General features: G+C 39.1%; 1 protein-coding gene across 4 annotated transcripts in view; it reads left to right on the top strand.

Annotated features, from left to right (window-relative positions):
* Window positions 1-15,299, top strand: part of stau2 (staufen double-stranded RNA binding protein 2) — a 277,028-nt gene that overhangs the window by 118,368 nt on the left and 143,361 nt on the right. For all 4 annotated transcript variants that reach the window (XM_061965635.2, XM_061965637.1, XM_061965638.2 and 1 more), the window contains exons 10-11: window positions 329-457; window positions 13,928-13,985. In XM_061965635.2, coding sequence (XP_061821619.1) covers window positions 329-457; window positions 13,928-13,985 — 187 coding nt within the window. The remainder of the gene's footprint in view (window positions 1-328; window positions 458-13,927; window positions 13,986-15,299) is intronic.

Genomic DNA, 15,299 nt, shown 5'->3' with positions numbered 1-15,299 from the left:
GCCGCCTAAATGTTATTTGTATAGCGTAATTGTCTGTTTGCATAACATAGCGACGTCTGATATTCTCTCGGAAATATCTGCTTACGTTACGAGTCGGCAGATTTAATGTTTCAGGATCACAGGAAAAACAAACATTTCAATTGGATCTTAAAATGTAAATTACATCTCTGGCTCAGTTCAGAGAGAGAAATGTGAGTTTTCTTGGCTTTAAGTGAATGAAACTGAAAGGCAGAGGAAAGCGCGGTTTTATTTGCGCTAGCGTAAAACTTCATGTGCTTTTTGGTTAATTGGGAATGTTTTAACCCAATTTTGCATGTTCTTTATGCAGGTAAAGGTCAACAACGAGGTTGCCACGGGAACAGGGCCGAACAAGAAAGTGGCCAAACGGAATGCTGCTGAGGCAATGTTGCTGCAGCTCGGATACAAAGCTTCTATCATCCCTCAAAGTCCCACTGAGGTATTGTTTAGATTTTTTTTTTTTAATATAATCATTTAGAACTTTATTGTTATTGCATTTAAAATGTACAACGAAATTTAATTTTCAGTACAAACCTGTCCAAAAATAGACATACAGTATTCAGCAGGGCTATTAACAACATAATGAAGAGGGCCACAGTTTCAAAATGTACGGTAGATGTTTTGTCAGGAAGTGCCCCCGCAGGTTATATTCCTTTGAGACTGCGATTACTTAATTGCAAAGTAAACGCATCAGCTTTCACACTGTACTGTCAATAAATTCATTATTCTTCCCTCGCTCCTTCTACAAACCCTGTTTCCATATGAGTTGGGAAATTGTGTTAGATGTAAATATAAACGGAATACAATGATTTGCAAATCCTTTTCAAACCATATTCAATTCAATGCACTACAAAGACAAGATATTTGATGTTCAAACTCATAAACTTTATTTATTTTTTGCAAATAATAATTAACTTAGAATTTCATGGCTGCAACACGTGCCAAAGTAGTTGGGAAAGAGCATGTTCACCACTGTGTTACATCACCTTTTCTTTTAACAACACTCAATAAACGATTGGGAACTGAGGAAACTAATTGTTGAAGTTTTTAAAGTGGAATTCTTTCCCATTCTTGTTTTATGTAGAGCTTCAGTCGTTCAACAGTCCGGGTTCTCCGCTGTCGTATGTTACGCTTCATAATGCGCCACACATTTTCGATGGGAGACAGGTCTGGACTGCAGGCGGGCCAGGAAAGTACCCGCACTCTTTTTTTATGAAGCCACGCTGTTGTAACACGTGCTGAATGTGGCTTGGCATTGTCTTGCTGAAATAAGCAGGGGCGTCCATGAAAAAGACGGCGCTTAGATGGCAGCATATGTTGTTCCAAAACCTGTATGTACCTTTCAGCATTAATGATGCCTTCACAGATGTGTAAGTTACCCATGCCTTGGGCACTAATGCACCCCCATACCATCACAGATGCTGGCTTTTGAACTTTGCGTCGATAACAGTCTGGATGGTTCGCTTCCCCTTTGGTCCGGATGACACGATGTCGAATATTTCCAAAAACAATTTGAAATGTGGACTCGTCAGATCACAAAACACTTTTCCACTTTGCATGAGTCCATCTTAGATGATCTCGGGCTAGAGAAGCCGGCGGCGTTTCTGGATGTTGTTGATAAATGTCTTTCGTTTTGCATAGTAGAGCTTTAACTTGCACTTACAGATGTAGCGACGAACTGTATTTAGTGACAGTGGTTTTCTGAAGTGTTCCTGAGCTCATGTGGTGATATCCTTTAGAGATTGATGTCGGTTTTTGATACAGTGCCGTCTGAGGGATCGAAGGTCACGGTCATTCAATGTTGGTTTCCGGCCATGCCGCTTACGTGGAGTGATTTCTCCAGATTCTCTGAACCTTTTGATGATATTATGGACCGTAGATATTGAAATCCCAAAATTTCTTGCAATTGCACTTTGAGAAATGTTGTTCTTAAACTGTTTGACTATTTGCTCACGCAGTTGTGGACAAAGGGGTGTACCTCACCCCATCCTTTCTTGTGAAAGACTGAGCATTTTTTGGAAAGCTGTTTTTATACCCAATCATGGCACCCACCTGTTCCCAATTAGCCTGCACACCTGTGGGATGTTCCAAATAAGTGTTTGATGAGCATTCCTCAACTTTATCAGTATTTATTGCCAACTTTCCCAACGTGTTGCTGGCATCAATTTCTAAAGTTAATGATTATTTGCACAAAAAAAAAAGTTTATCAGTTTGAACATCAAGTATGCTGTCTTTGTAGCGTATTCAACTGAATATGGGTTAAAAATGTCTTGCAAATCATTGTATTCCGTTTATATTTACATCTAACACAATTTCCCAACTCATATGGAAACGGGGTTTGTATTTCAAGCCTGTGCAGCTAGTTAAAAGGATGAAAAAACCGAAGCTCCATAAGTTTTGTTGAGGATTGATGTTCCATCTATTGAATGATTTTACTTCTTCCGGACGACCGAAGAAGAAGAAGAATAAATAGATGAAAAATGGTGCGGAATAACATAAGTTAACTAGAGTTTATGCAGTTCCAGTAGGAATGCCTCAATCATTGCTGCAGCTGAATTTAAAAGAATAGGATAGGATAGGGTAGGATAGGTCTTTATCGTCATTGCACAAGTACAACGAAACTTTGTTTTTAGCACAAACCCGTTCAAGATTAGACAAACAAACAATGTACAGGGTTACAGAACAGGAACGCTGATGGATCGCCACAAGGCGCCCGTAAATGATGAGGAAAAAGGTAAAACGCTGGGGAAGGATGAGTAAAAAATACAATCTAAACTGGGCTCCTAAGGGGGCCCAGTCTAGAGTGGGAAAAAAAACTCCATAGCAAAGCACATATACATATTACAACATACATCTTGATATATCTAGCAAGAGAGGGAAGGGAGTGCGGGGTCATGGTGGTTGGCTGCAGCTCTCAGGCGCTGACCATCCTTTCATCACCCCTATGGGATTTGCGTCGAGGGCGTTGGATTGGGGGGGGGTGGGGTATGTATGTGTGTGGCGTATATTTTTGTGGATGCATGTTTGTGTGTAAGCCTGCAGTGTTGCCTCTGTTCCGCGGCCTTGATGTCGTGCAGTCGCTAGTCCAAAGTCAACAACAACAGGTGTGTGTCCATGAGAGACAAGAAGGGAGTTTGTTGTGTCTTCGCTGCACTGTCCTTCGGGAGAGTCTCGAAGCCAGGGAAACAATCCAAGTTAGAATGTTTTGTATACGAGTGAAAATAAAATTGGTTTTCACTCTAAATTGTCTATGACTGGTCCTCAAACCTGCGGAGCAGACAGTCCGACGTGATCCAAATCACAAGAGTGTCCACAGTTCTTCCCGCATCCTCCAATCATTTGTGGCAGCTTTGGGGTACTTTGAAGACTGCCAGCAACTTCCAATTTGTCGACAAACCAGAACAACGCTTACTCCAATCAGCAGATGTCCTGTTGCCATAATTCCGAATAGGTAGATGTCTTCACGTCCTCGACTGAAAGGGTCGCCAGGCACGCGGCTCTCCTTCTTCTCCCGAGAGTCCGTCGTGTGTCCAGCAACAACCGCTTTGTCACGACAAGCAGGTTCCCCTAAACCCAAGATCTTGTCAATTTCGTTAAGGCCAGTTAAATAGTTCCAATGTTGATTTGGAGAGCAGTGCAAAAAGAGGCAACAAAAAAGTTAAGACAAGACAAAGAAGCAAGCAGGAGAGATAAGGGAGAGGAAAGGGGAGCGTCCACCCTCGATGAGTGCCAGAGAGAAAAAAGCTGAAAGACTGCGGATACAATTTAGAAAAAGTTTGAATAAACAGTAGGAATGGTTTGAAAATTGAAAAGCTGAAGCTCAACTGAAATCCTAATAGAATGTAGAATGAATGGTAGAAACAGTTTAACTGTGAAATGATTTTAATCTTAAAGATCGTAAACTGTACTGAAACGTACTATGAATATAGAAATGATAAATGTATGTCGTAATAGTTTGAATTAAACTAATGGCCTCAAAGATGTAAAATTGCCATAAAAAATGTGTTTTTCTGGTCGTTTCCGGGATTTGAAGCCACATTATTCGGATCGGTTTTATCCGCATGGCCAAACAGCCTAGTTGCCAAATTAATGTCCAAATTTGGTTGTTAAAGGGAGCGATTCAACCATTGAAGATGAAATGTGTCTACCCAGAATTCAATGCTGCAACAGTACCTTGTTTTCAGCTAATTTGGGGGATAATGCAACATTTTTATTACAATAAAATATGTTACCTAATTTTATGAAATATTTACTTGCAAACAAGCTAACATTTAAGGGGGGATAACTTATATTAGTAGTGGAATTATAGACATCCCAGGCTAAATAAAGATCCTCTGAGCTTGAATCTGTAAGTCCTCAAATATGACATGTACATATTAATGTTGGTCTCTGGTTAGAGCTTTGCAATATGGTGAAATAAATGATTCTGATTAATATTGTTAATATCATCTGACCTCAATATCACTTTTTTTTTTATTAAATTGGAATGTCCTGTGCAGGACTATATTGAGTGCCATCCCTACTGTTTACTACTGCAGTATATTTTGACAATTATTTTCACCATGTTTGATCGAGGTAATATATGCTAAAAGGTGACAACTGTCATTTTGTTGGGCTTACTACAGGTGCAATGATACAGGTAACCCACGCTATGGTCCATAACTGGTTTTAGAGCCACAGTTTTGTTTTTTTCCCGTGACATTTTGTCGAGGGTAAAGAGAATAACTCTTTTGCCTCTCAAAGTTATTTTGTTTTTTTGCAATAAAGTATAATTGGTGTAGTGAATACTACAATACTTTTATTTCAAGTTAACATTTACTAAATAACACTTTCAAATGGTAAATTATTATTTGGATTCTTTAATTATTTGTATACATCAGTGCTTCTCACCAGTGCTCTAGCAAACAACGAGCAGCGACCCAGATTGTGGAGTATTTAAAACCCAAATGATCTTATATTGAATGAAAATAAATTAAAATGCAGTTTAAATTTGAGGTACTGTAAAATAATATATACCAACACAAAACAAGTTTAATGATTATTTCAGGTACAAAATGTTTTTCTATCCACAAACAAACAGAGAGAACACAAAGTGTTTGTCTGCAGAGTATTTTTTTAGAACATGTTATATCATAGGAGTGGAATCTTTGCAAACACAAACAAAAAGTCTGATTAAAAATATTTAGATATAAAAATGCCTTTTCTGATTAAATTAGTGGGTGTGTTGATTTCCCAATCGGGACCAATACAGTCACATAGATATTCTGAGCAGAGGTGGGACCAAGTTTGATTGATTGATTGATTGATTGATTGATTGAAACTTTTATTAGTAGATTGCACAGTTCAGTACATATTACGTACAATTGACCACTAAATGTTAACACCCGAATAAGTTTTTCAACTTGTTACAATTCATGGTACAAATATATACTATCATCATAATACAGTCATCACACAAGTTAATCATCAGAGTATATACATTGAATTATTTACATTATTTACAATCCGGGGGTGGGATGAGGAGGGTTTGGTTGATATCAGCACTTCAGTCATCAACAATTGCATCATCAGAGAAATGGGCATTAAAACAGTGTAGGTCCGACTTGATTGGATATGTACAGCGAGCAGAGAACATAGTGAGTTCAGATAGCATAAGAACAAGTATATACATTAGAAATACATTTGATTATTTACATTTGGTTATTTACAATCCGGGGAGGTGGGATGTGGAAGGGGGAGGGTATTAGTCAAGGGTTGAAGTTGCCTAGAGGTGTTGTTTTAGTGCGGTTTTGAAGGAGGATAGAGATGCACTTTCTTTTACACCTGTTGGGAGTGCATTCCATATTGATGTGGCATAGAAGAAGAATGAGTTTAGACCTTTGTTAGATCGGAATCTGGGTTTCACGTGGTTTGTGTAACTCCCCCTGGTGTTGTGGTTATGGCGGTCGTTAAGGAAGTAGTTTGCCATGTACTTCGGTATCAGGGAGGTGTAGCGGATTTTATAGACTAGGCTCAGTGCAAGTTGTTACTCTGTCCTCCACCCTGAGCCAGCCCACTTTGGAGAAGTGGGTTGGAGTGAGGTGTGATCTGGGGTGAAGGTCTAAAAGTAACCTGACTAGCTTGTTCTGGGATGTTTGGAGTCTAGATTTGAGGGTTTTGGAGGTGCTAGGGTACCAGGAGGTGCAAGCGTAATCGAAAAAGGGTTGAACGAGAGTTCCCGCTAGAATCTTCAAGGTGCTTTTGTTGACCAGAGAGGAGATTCTGTAGAGAAATCTCGTTCGTTGGTTGACCTTTCTGATTACCTTGGTTGCCATTTTATCACAGGAAAGATTAGCCTCTAGAATGGAACCTAGGTAGGTGACCTCATCTTTCCTGGTGATAACAATGTCACCCACTTTTATAGTGAAGTCACTGACTTTCTTGAGATTGATTTGGGACCCAAATAGGATGGATTCCGTTTTACCTAAGTGTATGGATAGTTTATTGTCAGCGAGCCAGGTGCAAATACTAAGGAGTTCAGCAGTGAGGATTTTTTCCACCTGTGACTTGTCCTTGCCGGATACCAGCAAGGCCGAGTCATCCGCAAACAGGAACAATTCACAGTCGCATGCTGATGACATGTCATTTACGTATATTAGGAACAGTAAAGGCCCTAATATACTGCCTTGGGGGACTCCACAGCTTACTGAGAGGGGGGGGAGCACAGTGCCGTTCACCTCTACCACCTGTTTCCTCCCCTCCAAGTAAGATTGCATCCAGCTCGATGAGGTTTTATTAAATCCGATTGCTCTGAGCTAATCCAACACTATAGCGGGGTTTACGGTGTCAAAGGCCTTTTGAAGGTCCAGCATGACCATGCCGCAGTATTTGCCCGCGTCCACCTCATGTTTGATGTGGTCGGTCAGATAGAGAAGGCATGTGTCAGTGGAGTGGTTAGTTCTGAAGCCAGATTGGAATTTGTACATGAGTTTATTAGTAGCAAGGTATCTATCGACCTGTTCATAAACTATTTTTTCCATTACTTTCGAAATGGAACTCAGAATAGAAACAGGTCGGTAGTTACCAGGTTCTAATTTGCTACCTTTTTTAAAAAGGGGGGTTACTCTTGCTATCTTGAAATCCTTGGGTAATTGGCCTTGTTTAATTGAGAGGTTAATTATGTATGTGATGATAGGAGCAATGGTGGTGGCAGAGTCTCTGAGGAATCTGGAGGGAATTTTGTCAAGGCCGGTGGCCTTGTTTAGGTTGAGCACGCTCAATTTTTCCAGCACCTCGTCAAGTCATAAGTAAGTCTCAAGTCTTTGCCCTCAAGTCCCGAGTCAAGTCCCAAGTCAAGACAGGCAAGTCCCGAGTCAAGTCCAAAGTCAATACTGGAAAGTCTCAAATCAAGTCCCATGTCCTGCATTTTGAGTTTCGAGTCCTTTCAAGTCCTTTTAACCACAGACTAATATATTTACACAGATTGTGTATGCTTTTAAAACGCTGTATTTATTTATTAAAACAAGTGCTTTTGAAATTGCAGGAAAAAAATTGTGCTGATATTGCACTTCATAATAGCACTATTAACCAGTCATTTCAAACATTTAACTCATTCCTTTACAGAATAAACACATTTGAAAAAACAAGTGCAACTGTACTTATTTGCACAAAAGTGTTAACATTGTATTTCCATGGCATATTGCATTGTAACAAGTTCCACAGCCGTTTTTATCCTGTTCTTACCTTATCTCATTGATCTCATCTCATACTGGATGTGTGTTGTGTGCGTACACATGAAAAACATAACAAATACATGAACATAACAATGAACAGAGTTGTACTTTTTAGATGTCAGGGCCCTATGCAATATGTACACATATTCTTAATATAGTATACATTTTAACTTTAATTGACTATATTTGTCTTTTTGTAGGTGGCTAAAATAAGCGGTGCTGCTGACCGCCGTCTAACGTTACGTTATTGTGTGTGATACATTGACTAACGTAACGTTATGTATAGGTACCTCATGCAACCCTGCTTAAAAAAATCACTTGACAAAAAGTATAAATAAGGTAGCGAACTGCAGTGGACGCAACAGATTGCCGTGTTTGCAATGACGTTATAACCATAGGCATCTTATAAGTAGACGCAGCATTGGCTGCTGTGACGCGAGAAATTCGGCCGCCATTTTGAAGTGGTGATGAGGAGCCAGCGAGCAGCCTAAACTGACAGTTGACAGGTAGCAAACAAAGACGCCGGGCTGGTGTTGAGCGTTTTCCTGCTCAAATGAGCGGACTGTTGAAAATAGGAATCGGGGGATTACTTTTCACAAGTAAGATTTAACATTAACGTACTATTGGTTGTATTTTGTGAGAATAATATTACCACAGAGTTGAGAAGGAGCAAAGATCTTCAATATTTGTATGTGAAAATCACAAAGAAATCTTCTGGGGGAGGATGACACCCCTACAGGGGTTTGGTTTTCAAACTTTCAGCCCCACCTAAAACAAAATTCCCCAGCCGCCACTGATTATTATGCATTCTCATTTTAGGCAAAGTATAAGACAATACTTTCTTAACAGTATAATTGTAACCAGGAATAAGTCTTCAAGTAACAATATTCAAATACTAACATTGTTGGGTAAGACAGAATTTGGTTTTATTCTGAATCCAGTGAAACAGATTGGAGGTTTTAGCTGATATAAAGACTTTCAGGTGTTTATATATGTTTAAGTTTTTGGCAGACACTTTTATCCAAAGCGACATACATAAAAAATACATATAAAACAATTACTGTAAACATTATCATTTAGGGCAGACCTGGGCATTCTGCGGCCCGCGGGCCACATCCTGCCCTTTGTGCGTCCCTGTCCGGCCCGCGTGAGGCCAATCATAAATTACAAAATACATTTTAAAAAGTATCTATGTCGAGTGTGCAATACAACGGTGCTGCTTTTGTTTTGAAAAACGTTATTTGTATTACTTCCGTGTGGACGTATGCGCGTGTGTGATTGTGAGTGAATGTGAACAGCGGCAATCACAATTTACAAAATAAAGTTTAAAAAACATCTATGTCGTGCGTTCAATACAACTGTGCTGCTTTTATTTTGAAAAGTGTTATTTATGGGCTTATGTCCGTCCGGGTGTAACCTGTGAGTGAAGGTGCACAGCGACAAGTGATGAGACGCTAAAAAGAGAAAAGTTGATGACAAATGGCGTGTATTCAACAAGACATGCTGCTAAGTATTTCTTTACAGAAATTAAAGCTAAAGCCGTGTACTTAATTTGTGGTACACATGTTGCTGTGTTTAAAGAATATAATTTGAATCGCCACTACACGATGAAGCACGAGGAAAAATACCGGAATCTGTCTGATGAAGAGCGCGCAAAGGAGGCTGATGCGTTTATGGTAAAACTGTAAACCCAACAAAGACTTTTTACCAAATTTCACACCCCCAGAGATGCAGCTGTCAGGACAAGTTTCGTCATTTCTCACAAAATTGCCAGAAAAAGTAAGGCGTTTTCTGACGGAGAGTTTATTAAGGAGTGCTTATTGGACTCTGTTGCGCTGACATGCCGGAGACTGACTATTTTTCGCTGGCTTTGGATGAGCGCTGCGATGAACGTGACACAGACCAGCTGCTCATCTTCTTACGTGGGATAACTGCCGACTTTCAAATCACGGAGGAGCTGGCAGTCATGCAGTCAATTAAAGAGACAACCACAAGTAATGACTTGTTCACATAGGTAAATGCGTGTTTGGACATGTTAGGACTGAAATGGGACAAACTGGCAGGTGTGACAATCCAATCCAATCCACTTTATTTATATAGCACATTTGAACAAAAATTTTTTTCCAAAGTGCTGCACAACAATATTAAAAACAATATTCAAATATTATCCTTAGCTCCACCAATGACTGAATAAAAACTAAAAATAATTACATATAAAACCAATATAAAAAACAATATAAAATAAATATCATTAAAAACGATTTTTTAACAACAGATTGTTGTCTAAATCTGACGGGGAAAAATGTTGGATAATGCAGGATAAAGTGACAGAAATTAACCCTGTGCAGAAATTGACATTTTTGCATTGTATATACATCAGGAAGTGTTGTGTAAGACAGTGTTAAAAATAAAACCATCAAAAGCAATCTGCTTTTGTATGAAGTTAAATTAGATTAAATTAAATTATTATTATTATTATTAATTATTATTATTATTATTAATGTTATTATTATTATTATTATTATTTATCTTACGGTATATCAAAAATAATATTGAGCAAAATTGTATTGAAATTTTGTCGATGTGGCCCTCCAGCTGTGCTCGGGTTGCCTATGCGGCCCCCGGTAAAAATTAATTGCCCACCCCTGATTTAGGGGAAGAATACAATACAAAATATCAATACAAAGTGTCAAGACAGAATAAACTCTCTGCTGCTGCAGCAACAGAGATACAGTCTCTAAGTCAAGTTAGTAAGACTAAGATATATATATATATCGAATGTATTCTAAGATATATATATATCGAATGTGTACTAAGATATATATATATCGAATGTATTCATACATTGTTTATGTAGGATATACGCATGTATATATAACCTAATCATATTGTTTCTTGAATTTAAAAATAGCTGACCGTTTTTTTCCCCCTTCTATGGGAATATATTCCCAGTTTTGATCTCGGACGACTGGTCACTTATAGCATATAAGAATATTCTATTACTGTTAAGCAAACTCTGAATAATAAAACACGCCAAAACATCTTTATCATAGCTACACGTATGACAAAAAAACGCGTGAAAATCAGTGGTATTCATTGAGGTAAGATGAGTTAAATGCGCTGACAATTCATTGCTCCTGCAAAATGTATTGCACTGAGTGGAGCGGATCACCACTCCAAGATGGTGGCCCCGCGTCTCGTCAGCGCCAGTAGGCAGTAGCGGTTGATGCTGCATCTACTTATAAGATGTCTATGGTTATAACGTTAGCAGTGAGTTTACAGCCTCACTGATTTAAATACACAGCAAATAAAAGTTACGTTACTTAGCCAATAAACGTTAGCTTACATTCAAAACTTACCTTTCTTTGTGCAACTTCAAATGTCGAACGAAGTTGGAAGTTGTTTTGCGTCTCCGTCTGTAATCTTTGAACCGCATGTTTTGCATACAGCAATTCGTTTTTTGTTGACCAACTCGTAGTTTTAATACCCGAACAAACCTATTTTGGCATAATTTTTCCTCACTGGCGCGTTGTTTCACAGCTCTTCTTCATTGGTTGTCCTGCAATTTGATTGGATGAATGCTGTGGGATAAAAACAACGTGGATGTAATTTGATTGGCTGTTGTACTGACAGGCAGCACATGCTGACAGACACACACATACACAATGAAAGATACGGAGCGCTCCTGAATAACTTTTTAATCTTTGGGTTTCGGGGAAAGTAGTCTTGTCAAGTCAAAAGGCTCAAGTCCAAGTGAAGTCACAAGTCATTGAAGTTAAAGTCTATGTCGAGTTGCAAGTCTCTTTACATTTTGTCAAGTCGAGTCTAAAGTCATCAAATTTATGACTTGAGTCTGACTCAAGTCCAAGTCATGTGACTCGAGTCCACACCTCTGACTCTGAGTGCCTGCAAGACCGCATTCAGGGATGGATTACTAGTGCGCTGCAGCAGATTGTGAAAGTAAAGACTCACTAAAGCCGCTGCTCCTTTTAAGTGTTGTTTCAACTTCTGTGCGAGTGTCAGTCATATTGCCTTATTTTGTTCTTCTGGGCTGCACGTCCAGCTGTGTAAGTGGAAAAGGCACAACGCTGATTGATCATTCATTATGTTGTTAATGAGCCTCACTTTCGCAACAGTGTAACGGGAGGTCACACACATACGCAAACGTACCCAAACACACACAAATTCACAGACACCCACAGGATTACGGTCAATAAAGGCGGATTGTTCCGAGCAGGATTATACCAAGCATTGTTGCTTTACTACTGTTTACTACTGCGGTAACTTCTAACAGACATATCCGCCATGTATGATCGACGAAATATGCTACCAGCTGATCATCGTGATCAAACTCAAATTAATCGCGATCAACGATCATATAATCGCCCAGCCTTAAATCATACTGTTTGCCATTACAAGCCAATTTAAATGGACTTGTTTGGCTATGTGAAGCTTCTCATTAAGTATGTCACACAAGCATAATACACAATCAAAAAGTTTTGAGAAACCATTAAATTGTATATATATAATACATGTAAGCGATAAAAGTAATTATTCATTGAAATACAAAGAACGCTGCCAGTGTGTACTCATAATGCAACAGGTCAAAATTACATCATTACCCTGAATGCATTTCTGTGAAAGTATTGCGGTTTTTGCTAATTTGGACAAATAAATGTTTTTTTACCACAACAAATTTATTTTCCGATAGTGTTGAACATTTACTTGCACTCAAGGGTATTTTCAGAGAGAAAAAAAAAGGCAAACGTAAGTGAGATAAGTGAATATTTTGGAAAATCATGAATACCGTAAAAGCTGGGAATTTTTCGGCTTTAATAGACTTTTTTGTCCTGACTAAGACAAACATTTTAATGGTGAAACAGTTGAAATTGGTTGAAATACGTGGGAGAAGAAACACAAAGAAAAAAAAAGAAAATACTGGAAAATTATGAATTACAATAAGACCGGTAATTTTTGGAAAAGTTTGTTGAAAGAGCACACATGTCCTTCATGCGCTGAACATTTTGACATTTGAACGGGATAAATCCGATGAACGCCTTTTGGCATTCACACAATAAAAAATAAACAAGTCGTCTCACATATACTGTAATAGCGGTCGTCTTTAGGAACGCTCCAACTGTTTTCAACCAATCTGTGTTCAAAAGTAAAGCCCGCCGTCCAAACTTTTTGAAAATACCACCTTACTGGCCTACTGTAAACATATTGTTATGTAGTAGAAATTATCCAGATCAGCCCTTCTTCCTTATCTCGGGTTTCATGAAACTGCCCATAACTTTTTTAATTATGTTGCTCACAAACACACAAATCCTGGCAAATGTATTTATTGTATTTGCTAATTATATGCTTAAAAACTCACTTATTTTCAGTCCTGTTACTAAAATGAGTCTTTGACTTAAAAATCTTGCACAAAAATGTGAAGTGAATTATATTTATAGAGCACTTTTCTCCAGTGACTCAAAGCGCTTTTACATAGTGAAACCCATGATCTAAGTTTCATTCAAACCTGTTTGGGTGGCACTGGGAGCAGGTAGGTCAAGTATCCTACCCCAGGACACAATGGCAGTGACTCGGATGGCGGGAGCAGGGATCGAACCTGGAACCCTTTAAGCTCTACCAACCGATCCATCGTTATAAAATAAAGTTGCCTGAAATGGCCCATTGCATATTTTTATTCGTTTAATATGTGTATTATCAGATTCAAAGTTGGAAAAGAAGAGAAATGTAATTTTACTTTCAGAGTTAAACCAGGTAAATGACACAGATTCGTTGTAATGGCCCAAATGCTAATTTGTTGTCAGGCTGCTGTAGAATAACAAACTGTCCCTTTTATGTACCTCTCTTCCCCACTCAACTGTCACACAGATCCAGAATGGCTGAGCTCAGTGCTGCACACACGTGTGTTTGTGACTGTGTGTGTTTGTGTAGGCAAACATGCATACCTTCACAGCAGCATCACACTGAATAGGAGCCTTTTGAGGGTACTAAACATTGACAACCCCCCTGATAAAAAAGCTGGCCGAGACAGACACTAGGCTCCTTAAGCGTTCTCTCATGTGAGCGCTCGTCTCTTTGTGGTCCAAACAGTAGGAAGGAACTTGTCTGACATGCGTGAAAAAGCTGTCTGTTCAAGAATACATCTCTCTTACTTACCTCCTCCTCCCTCTGCTTCACCACAGATGGACAACAAAGGCTGGAATGAACAAAAGGCCTCTTTTACCGAAGCAACGAGTAACAGTGAGTATCGGCACGTCTCCCCATGTCTCTTTCCATTTCCTTCGCCTCCCGTTTCCCCGCATCTCCATCGCTCCCTCTATCCCAAGGTGGTTTTAGCTGACGAGATGGCCCTGCGTTTAATCTCTGTGACTGGTCAATGGGCATCTGACTGTCAGCTTAATCAGCCGTGCGTCCTCGTGGGGAGCCTGTGAATTCAGATCCATTCAGTCAGGCTTACGGGCCCGCACACTGAGGCCCTCCGGGTAGTCCCCCCCCCCCCACACTCTGCCTTCCTGTGCACAAATACGTAGCGTTTCACTCAGGATTAGCGCACACGTGCCCATATGCACAAATATATGCATATAATCCCACGCAGACGCATACCTCAAATTGATGCAGGCGACATATATATGAACATATGATCAACAATTCGCTAAAGACAGAACATCTTAACTGTCCTCAAAATAAGATAAAGAGCCCAAAGACTGCATGCACAGTGCTACCTCCTTCTAATGCTCTACATACTACAGTGGAACCCACTTATCAGCGGCCCTTGGACTGACTGACTAATGTCAACATAAGCACTGGTCAATATAACAGAAAATTAAAACTGAGACCAACCTTTTCATTCCCCTTTACTTGCTACTTCAGCAGGATAATACTAAAATGTTTTAACCTATGGCAGTTTAAGATTGTTTTCGTCTATTTGTGCATACTTTTATTTGGATTCTTCTGTTTTCCAATGCTATTGTAGCTCGGGATGGGTTCCAAATTCGGTACTAGAGCCTGACTGCCTCTAGGTAACGTAACACTTTTCCATTCCAACAAAGCAAGAAAAAGGCGTTCAAAAGTACAGTAAGGCTCCTCTTTTTAAAATGCGCTAGCTCGATGCTAAATTACATTGGATTTGCCATAAACATACTACTGATTACTACATTTGTAATCTTACATAGCGATTTCAATAACTGCAATTTGGAAATCAAAACTTCAACTAAAATGCACAGTACAATCAAAACAGCAAATGTGTAGTAAGTACAATACTTATAGTTCAAACACTTTTTAGGGCTCAACAAAAGAAACGTCTGGTACATTCAACTTAATGGGAAATACTACTTTCTGGCTATGGCAAAACACCCTAGTTGATACACTACTGCCATCTGACATCTTGGAATTGCAACTGCATGCAAAGTACAGTACTTGCAAGTGAAACAGAAATGCAAGAAAACAAGATGACTGAGCAACTATGTTAAATTTGAAATAAAAATTTCGATGTATTTTTTTTTTAAACAATCACCATTTATTAACACATTTGTAGACACACAGAACTACCGAAAA

The sequence above is a fragment of the Nerophis lumbriciformis genome, linkage group LG07 (genome assembly GCF_033978685.3).
Source record: "Nerophis lumbriciformis linkage group LG07, RoL_Nlum_v2.1, whole genome shotgun sequence".
Taxonomy (NCBI): Eukaryota; Metazoa; Chordata; class Actinopteri; order Syngnathiformes; family Syngnathidae; genus Nerophis; species Nerophis lumbriciformis.
Note: the sequence above shows the minus strand (reverse complement) of the source record. Positions and strands in the feature narration are given on the sequence as shown.